This window comes from Prosopis cineraria, unplaced genomic scaffold (genome assembly GCF_029017545.1).
Source record: "Prosopis cineraria cultivar Desert tree isolate PC_DT_omini unplaced genomic scaffold, ASM2901754v1 PC9, whole genome shotgun sequence".
NCBI lineage: Eukaryota > Viridiplantae > Streptophyta > Magnoliopsida > Fabales > Fabaceae > Prosopis > Prosopis cineraria.
The window spans coordinates 28,474,044-28,481,496 of record NW_026555340.1 but is presented as its reverse complement, the minus strand read 5'-3'; the positions used below and the strand labels follow the sequence as shown (position 1 = coordinate 28,481,496).

Below are 7,453 nucleotides of genomic sequence, written 5' to 3'. Positions count from 1 at the left end.
TGAGTTATAATTTTTTGGGACAATTATATTGAAGTTTTACATAAAAAAATTAACTACTGTAAGGTCCATTGATAATTAAATTAAGCTGTATTAACAACACAATCAGTTATCAATATAGTTTAGTTCAGTTTTTAATGAACTTTATAGTAATTAATTCTTTTATGTGGGACATAATTGTAATTCTGTCTAATTTTTTTTATAAAATTTAAACATAATGTTATTAGTTCTGTCCGTGGATGCTTTGTAGAATCTGTAGAAGAGCTGCAATTATCCTGTTCAAAAGAACAAGAGCAAGTGATAATGATAATATTTAAACAAAATTAAAATTAATTGCAATAATCTCTATTATCAGCAGAGTCTAATTTTTATGTTATAAAAAAATCACTTCACACAAATATATATTAGCTGAAAATTATTCTGTGAATTTATATAATTCAATATTCATTAATTAATTAAAATAAATCTCTTTAAGTGAGGATGCTCAATGACTTACAGTTTTTTTCTGTTAAAAAATTTCTTTATATTTTTATTTCAATATTACTGTAAAAAGTAAACATCATTCTGTCTTATAGCATATGATTTCTAATATACCACAGAACAAAAATGGTCAACAAATTTTGGCCAAAAAAAAAAATCTACAAGAGTCACAATTCCTGCAGTGAATGTTCTTAGGCATGGTATCATGTTATCCCAAGAAAGATTAGCCAGCAGATGTTGTTGAACATTTTCTTTGTCTAGGAATCAACCTGGAGTCTTGTGATGATTCACAGGGATTCAGCAATCAAATAATAATATATTACATAATATAATTATACAATATAAAATATACCTAAATAAGGGAAAACGAGAGAAGCAGAGCTGGGAGGTGGGACTCTTATATGGACTGCCGTTACTGATTACGATTGCAATTCACGGAACACAGTGCCCCTCCTCGGGTTGGTTGCATAGCACCGTAGTTTCTGTTCTGAGCTCTTCAAATTTCTCATTCTCCGTCCTTTTTATATTTTATCCACAGTTCTACCACCTCTCGCTGCTTGCTATTTCTTCTGAGCGCTTTCGTAGTCAGAGAAAGTTGGCTAGGCAGAGTGAGTGGTTCTGGGGGAAGAAGAGATGGACGACAAGTCCCAAGTATTGGATGCTGTGTTGAAGGAAGCTGTGGATTTGGTAACAGATCTGAATCACTTGGAGCTTTTACGGATTGCAATTTGTTTGTTCTCTTCACTGGTCTGTTTGATTCATTGATGGGTGTCTCGGGTTCTGTTCTGTGCGTTTCCGAATGCAGGAAAACATACCCATTGAGGAAGTTTTTGAGAATCTAAGATGTAGCAGAGAAGGTCTCACCTCTGTGGCTGCTGAGGAGAGACTCACCATTTTCGGGCATAACAAGCTTGAAGAGAAAAAGGTTCAGAACTCGTCCTATCCTGTATCTTTCCCTTCTCCCAGCGCTGTTTTTCAATCAAAGCCACGTAAAAGTTAAAAAATACTGTTTTTTCATAAATTGTCTTTCAGGAGAGCAAATTTTTGAAGTTCTTGGGTTTTATGTGGAATCCTCTGTCATGGGTTATGGAGGCTGCAGCTATAATGGCAATTGCGCTTGCCAATGGAGGGGTGAGTATGTTCAGCTTTTAAAGTTCTTGTTGCTAATCTTTCCAGAAAAACTTCTTCGAGCATCTGATGCTTTTGTTATTGAGGATTTTAGTTGTTCCTTGAACTTTTATATACAGGGGAAGCCCCCTGATTGGCAAGACTTTGTGGGTATCATCACTCTGCTTCTCATCAATTCAACAATTAGTTTCATTGAGGAAAACAATGCGGGTAATGCTGCAGCCGCTCTCATGGCTCGTCTTGCTCCAAAAGCAAAGGTGTCATATTTAGCATTTAATTCCTTTCATATTAATGGCTACCAACTCTAATTTAACTTAATTATCCGTGCAGTCTAGTTTTCCCTTTCTATTTTACTTTTCTTTGCCCCATGAAATCATTTTCCTCATAGTTTCATTTCCAATTTCTACGTTGTTAAGGTTCTTCGAGATGGTAGGTGGGATGAGCAAGATGCCTCGATTCTGGTTCCAGGTGATATCATCAGTATTAAACTTGGAGATATAATACCAGCAGATGCTCGTCTTCTTGAGGGGGATCCACTGAAAATCGATCAGGTGGGTTTTTTTGATTGTTTTGTTTTGTATATAATATTCACATCTATTTTACTTACCATGGGCCAAATGGTTCAATGACAACCTGCTTTCTGGCTCTCCTTTGCTTTGGGCTTGTTAGTCTGCACTCACAGGAGAGTCCCTGCCAGTGACGAAGGGTCCTGGTGATGGTGTGTATTCTGGTTCTACCTGCAAACAAGGAGAGATTGAGGCTGTGGTCATTGCCACTGGTGTGCATACCTTCTTTGGAAAAGCTGCTCACCTTGTGGATACCACCAATCAAGTGGGTCACTTCCAAAAGGTAACATTATAGCAATTAGGCATCCTTTTTATGGTCATCCTAATGCTGTTACCTTGATTCAGATTTCATTTGTTATTTCTTGTGCTATCATTTAGGTCTTGACTGCAATTGGGAACTTCTGCATATGTTCAATTGCTGTGGGGATGATTATTGAGATTATTGTAATGTATCCTATCCAAGACCGACAGTACCGTCCTGGAATTGATAACCTTCTTGTACTTCTCATTGGGGGAATTCCAATTGCCATGCCCACAGTTCTTTCAGTGACCATGGCTATTGGTTCTCACAGGTTATCTCAGCAGGTTAGGTTCCTTGGCAAGTCTCACTTAGGATATGTTTTGTGGATATTCATGTAAATAGTGGACTAACGGTTTGTAATGTTTGCAGGGAGCTATCACTAAGAGAATGACAGCCATTGAAGAGATGGCAGGCATGGATGTGCTTTGCAGTGATAAAACTGGGACCCTAACATTAAACAAGCTAACTGTTGACAAAAATCTTATTGAGGTTGGTTTTTGAATGTTGCTACTCATTTGCCATTTGCTTGATCTAATTATCTCTATTTTCACATGCTAGGTCTTTGCAAAAGGAGTGGATCCTGATACTGTTGTTTTGATGGCAGCTCGAGCCTCGAGACTTGAGAATCAAGATGCAATAGACTCTGCCATAGTTGGGATGCTGGCTGATCCAAAAGAGGTTAGTGAAACGGATCAAGTTATTATTTACTGTTATTCTTAATATGAGGTAGTAGCCCTGTAATATAATTTGCACGATCATATTTATTTTTTGTTTTCAAGTCTATGATAATATATATATTTTTGAACTTTCTGGTACAAAAGGCACGAGTGGGAATACGAGAAGTGCATTTTCTTCCTTTCAATCCTACTGATAAGAGGACAGCATTAACTTACATTGATGGTGAAGGTAAAATGCATAGAGTAAGCAAAGGTGCGCCAGAGCAGGTAATTTACACTTAATGTCATTGCTTACTTAATGTTACATCATTTTTGGTCTCATATTCTGAATTCAATATGTGTTTCTGTAACGTGACTGTTAGATTCTCAATCTTGCACACAACAAGTCAGATATTGATCGTAGAGTTCATGCAGTAATAGATAAGTTTGCAGAGCGTGGTCTACGATCTCTTGCTGTAGCATACCAGGTATATAATCTGTTGCATGCTTGCTTGACCACTTGTATTCCTTTAATGTTAGAATCAACAAGTGATTGCCATGTGGTTTTTATTTTTGTGCAGGAAGTTCCAGAAGGAAGGAAGGAGAGTGCTGGAGGTCCATGGCAGTTTATTGGTCTTATGCCTCTCTTTGACCCACCAAGGCATGACAGTGCAGAAACAATACGGAGGGCTCTAAATCTTGGAGTAAATGTCAAAATGATAACAGGTCTATTATATACACAAGCTAAAACCGTTTATTTGCATGTATAATTGTGCTGAAGTTACCGTTCTGTTCTCTATAGTTAATGAATTTCTTGGAAGCCTTGGAGCAAGCTTTTGCATCTAAGCTAGCCGCTAATGTAATCTGAATGTTGTGACATCCAAGTCCTATTCTTGCTAGCTATTCTAGTACTTGCATTCAGCAAATTTACGGGTCAAGTAAACTTGTAGACTATAGTGATCAAGTTATATGGAATTTGACTGAGTTAAAAGCAACCAGATTACCATAAACAATTAAACATCATGTGGTGGGAGAACTTATGTAATGAAATATGGTAACTGGTGCAATTGACTTATAGTGTTGACTTTGAGTACATCTGATTTCCAGCAGAACCATCATAATTCATTGTTCTGACTTGTCAATTTTTATTTATATATCTTCTTGTTAGGGGATCAATTGGCTATTGGGAAGGAAACAGGCCGTCGCTTGGGAATGGGGACCAACATGTATCCCTCATCTGCATTGCTTGGACAGGATAAAGATGAATCCATTTCTGCATTACCCATTGATGAATTGATAGAAAAAGCTGATGGATTTGCTGGTGTTTTCCCTGGTGCGCTCCTATTCTTTGGTGTTGAATATAGCAATTTTGCTATTGATTATTTTGCTTTGAAGTTTCATATGATTGCATGGAAAATTATCTGTCAGCTGTAATAGTTGAGTACTTTGTGCTTCCTCTGGTCATGTTAATTGGGTTATAACTGTACATATATTTGTACAGAGCACAAGTATGAGATCGTGAAACGCTTGCAAGCTAGGAAACATATATGTGGAATGACTGGTGATGGAGTGAATGATGCACCTGCTCTTAAAAAGGCAGACATTGGTATAGCTGTTGCTGATGCAACTGATGCTGCTCGAAGTGCGTCTGATATTGTCTTAACAGAACCTGGCCTTAGTGTTATCATAAGTGCTGTTTTGACAAGCCGGGCTATCTTCCAGAGAATGAAAAATTATACAGTGAGCAATTGAACTGTTGTTGATCATTGACTCAATCTTTTGTTATTACTCAATCATCATTACTTATGCCCTTTTAATACCCCACCATTCTTTGTATATTTTTAATGTTTCTGGGAAATCTTTGCTTTGTCCAGGCCATACGTGGAATTATTAGCAGAATGCTCATTATATCAGCGCCAACTAAACTAATTTGTTTCTTCTTTCATGCAGATTTATGCAGTCTCAATTACAATCCGTATTGTGGTATGTGATTTGTTTTGTGACTCCAATCTATATTCTACATGGAAATAGTATATTGTCGGTACAATTTTGGTGAGACTGTTATATTCTTGACCTATTCTTTGGTATGGTTCCAGCTTGGTTTCATGTTGCTGGCCCTCATATGGAAGTTTGACTTTCCTCCATTTATGGTGCTGATCATTGCCATCCTAAATGATGGTTTGTTATTTCATTTCTCTGTCATTGTTTCACCTTCTGATTGGCTCCAACAACATGCCTTCATAACTATGACATCTATGACATATAGGCACTATCATGACAATCTCAAAAGATAGAGTAAAACCCTCTCCTCTGCCTGATAGCTGGAAGCTTGCAGAGATTTTCACCACTGGCGTCGTACTTGGAAGTTACTTGGCAATGATGACAGTCATATTCTTTTGGGCAGCTTACAAAACAGATTTCTTCCCGGTACGTCTTCTATAGATGATTTTGAATCTTACAATATTATTAGTCCATTGTAACATCCATACCTGTTGCTTCACATGCTAGGCTTTAGATTGGTTAGCATGTGTCATTAATTTAACTTCTTGTCTGCTAACCTTCCAGCGAGTATTTGGGGTCTCAACTCTTGAAAAAACTGCTCATGATGATTTCCGAAAACTTGCCTCAGCAATATATCTTCAAGTGAGCACTATCAGCCAGGCCCTTATATTCGTGACCCGGTCTCGAGGCTGGTCATATGTTGAGCGTCCTGGTATACTGTTAGTGACTGCTTTTGTGGTTGCTCAGCTGGTAAACCAAATCCTCAATCCTGTGCTGATTCTTTTTTCATTTGCATGACTTTGACGCTGAATTTGTTGCGCGCAGATTGCCACTCTGATTGCAGTATATGCAAACTGGAGCTTTGCTGCAATTGAAGGAATAGGCTGGGGTTGGGCTGGAGTCATATGGTTATACAACATCATATTTTACATCCCACTCGATTTCATCAAGTTCTTCATTCGTTATGCATTGAGTGGGAGGGCTTGGGATCTTGTCATTGAGCAAAGGGTTAGTAGAGTTTCTTGACTTATTCTCTTAAATTAGATTTTGCACAGTCGTGCAATCAAACAATCGGAGAGTGCGACATAGGGACCAGGCTATCCACGGGGCTAGGTTTATTTCCCTTCTTTACAGTCCTTTCCTCTCTCTCTATATCTCTCATTGCATTGTGTATAGTCAATTTGGGATTTCTCTCTGCATCTCCAAATTCCTTACTTTTATCTACATACCACTTTATTTGTGGCTCTGTGCTCATGGATTTTAATTTTATTAATAATATGTAGATTGCATTCACAAGGCAAAAGGACTTTGGTAAGGAACAGCGAGAACTTCAATGGGCACATGCTCAGAGAACCTTACATGGATTACAAGTGCCTGACACCAAATTCTCTGACCGCACTCATTTCAATGAACTCAATCAAATGGCTGAAGAAGCTAAAAGGAGAGCTGAAATCGCAAGGTAGGCAGACACTTTAACCCAAAAACTTGTGCGATTAAGTAAAAACCTGTAATAGTTTTATCAAGTGAAGCGTTGTTATAGTCTTTAAATGCATGTATCATGTCTATGGTGCAAAACAACTAAGATATATAAATGGCTCTCATGAGTCACAATTATGGTGTGCAGGTTGAGAGAATTGCATACACTAAAAGGTCATGTAGAATCAGTTGTGAGATTGAAGGGGCTTGACATAGACACAATTCAGCAAGCGTACACAGTCTAGATAGATGCTTGCTTTGTTGGAGACTGATACTGTAAAGGGGCACACTTCAGAGCGCTGAGAGAAGTAGAATGTAACGATGAGTATTACACAGTAAGTTACCCTTAATATTATTTTACTGTGCTTTCTGTTTTGACTTTTGCACACTTCAATGAGTGCCTGTGTTTGTCTACCTGCCCCTGGTTATTTTCTTTCTTCCCTGTTGTTAGATGTGCCTTTCATTCTCCAAAATCTCAGTATGTCCAGAAGCGGATATATGTTAGCCTTTGAAATTTCCATGGGTTCAAGGTTAAATATTCAGTTTTTATTCTTTGTTTTCCATGCCACTAAAAGCTAAACGGCGAAAATTGTATGACTCACCAATAGATGACTGAAAGCTTGTTTGGTTAAAAGAATGAAAAGAATCAGACAAGGTGCGATCCTTTTAATAATGTGGAATGCATGACATTGAGAAGGGATTAAAGTGGTTTACCAAACAAAGTGGGACAACTAAAGTGTGAAAACTAGAAAGCATTATGAAAAAGATGTTTGGTGTATCAGCACCTGTTATTAATTAATTATTGAAAATATTATCGTTCATTAATCTTGAACGCTCTTTGCGGCTTT

General features: G+C 37.7%; 1 protein-coding gene across 1 annotated transcript; it reads left to right on the top strand.

Moving 5' to 3' along the window:
• The first annotated feature begins 878 nt into the window (after window positions 1–878).
• Window positions 879–7,154, top strand: LOC129320145 (ATPase 11, plasma membrane-type-like). The gene is made up of 21 exons (XM_054965364.1): window positions 879–1,164; window positions 1,283–1,402; window positions 1,510–1,608; window positions 1,725–1,862; window positions 2,022–2,156; window positions 2,275–2,454; window positions 2,550–2,756; window positions 2,842–2,961; window positions 3,031–3,150; window positions 3,294–3,416; window positions 3,512–3,616; window positions 3,710–3,854; window positions 4,297–4,461; window positions 4,630–4,868; window positions 5,079–5,111; window positions 5,225–5,306; window positions 5,395–5,555; window positions 5,694–5,879; window positions 5,955–6,137; window positions 6,413–6,588; window positions 6,754–7,154. Exons 1-21 carry the CDS (start codon window positions 1,111–1,113, stop codon window positions 6,848–6,850), a joined length of 2,868 nt encoding a protein of 955 aa, XP_054821339.1. The 5' UTR covers window positions 879–1,110; the 3' UTR covers window positions 6,851–7,154.
• Window positions 7,155–7,453: the final 299 nt, after the last annotated feature.

Coding starts and splice junctions, on each gene's coding strand:
- LOC129320145 (XM_054965364.1), top strand. CDS start 1,111: ATGGACGACAAGTCCCAAGTATTGGATGCTGTGTTGAAGGAAGCTGTG. Junction 1,863..2,021: donor GTCTTGCTCCAAAAGCAAAG/GTGTCATATTTA, acceptor TACGTTGTTAAG/GTTCTTCGAGATGGTAGGTG. Junction 6,138..6,412: donor ATCTTGTCATTGAGCAAAGG/GTTAGTAGAGTT, acceptor AATAATATGTAG/ATTGCATTCACAAGGCAAAA.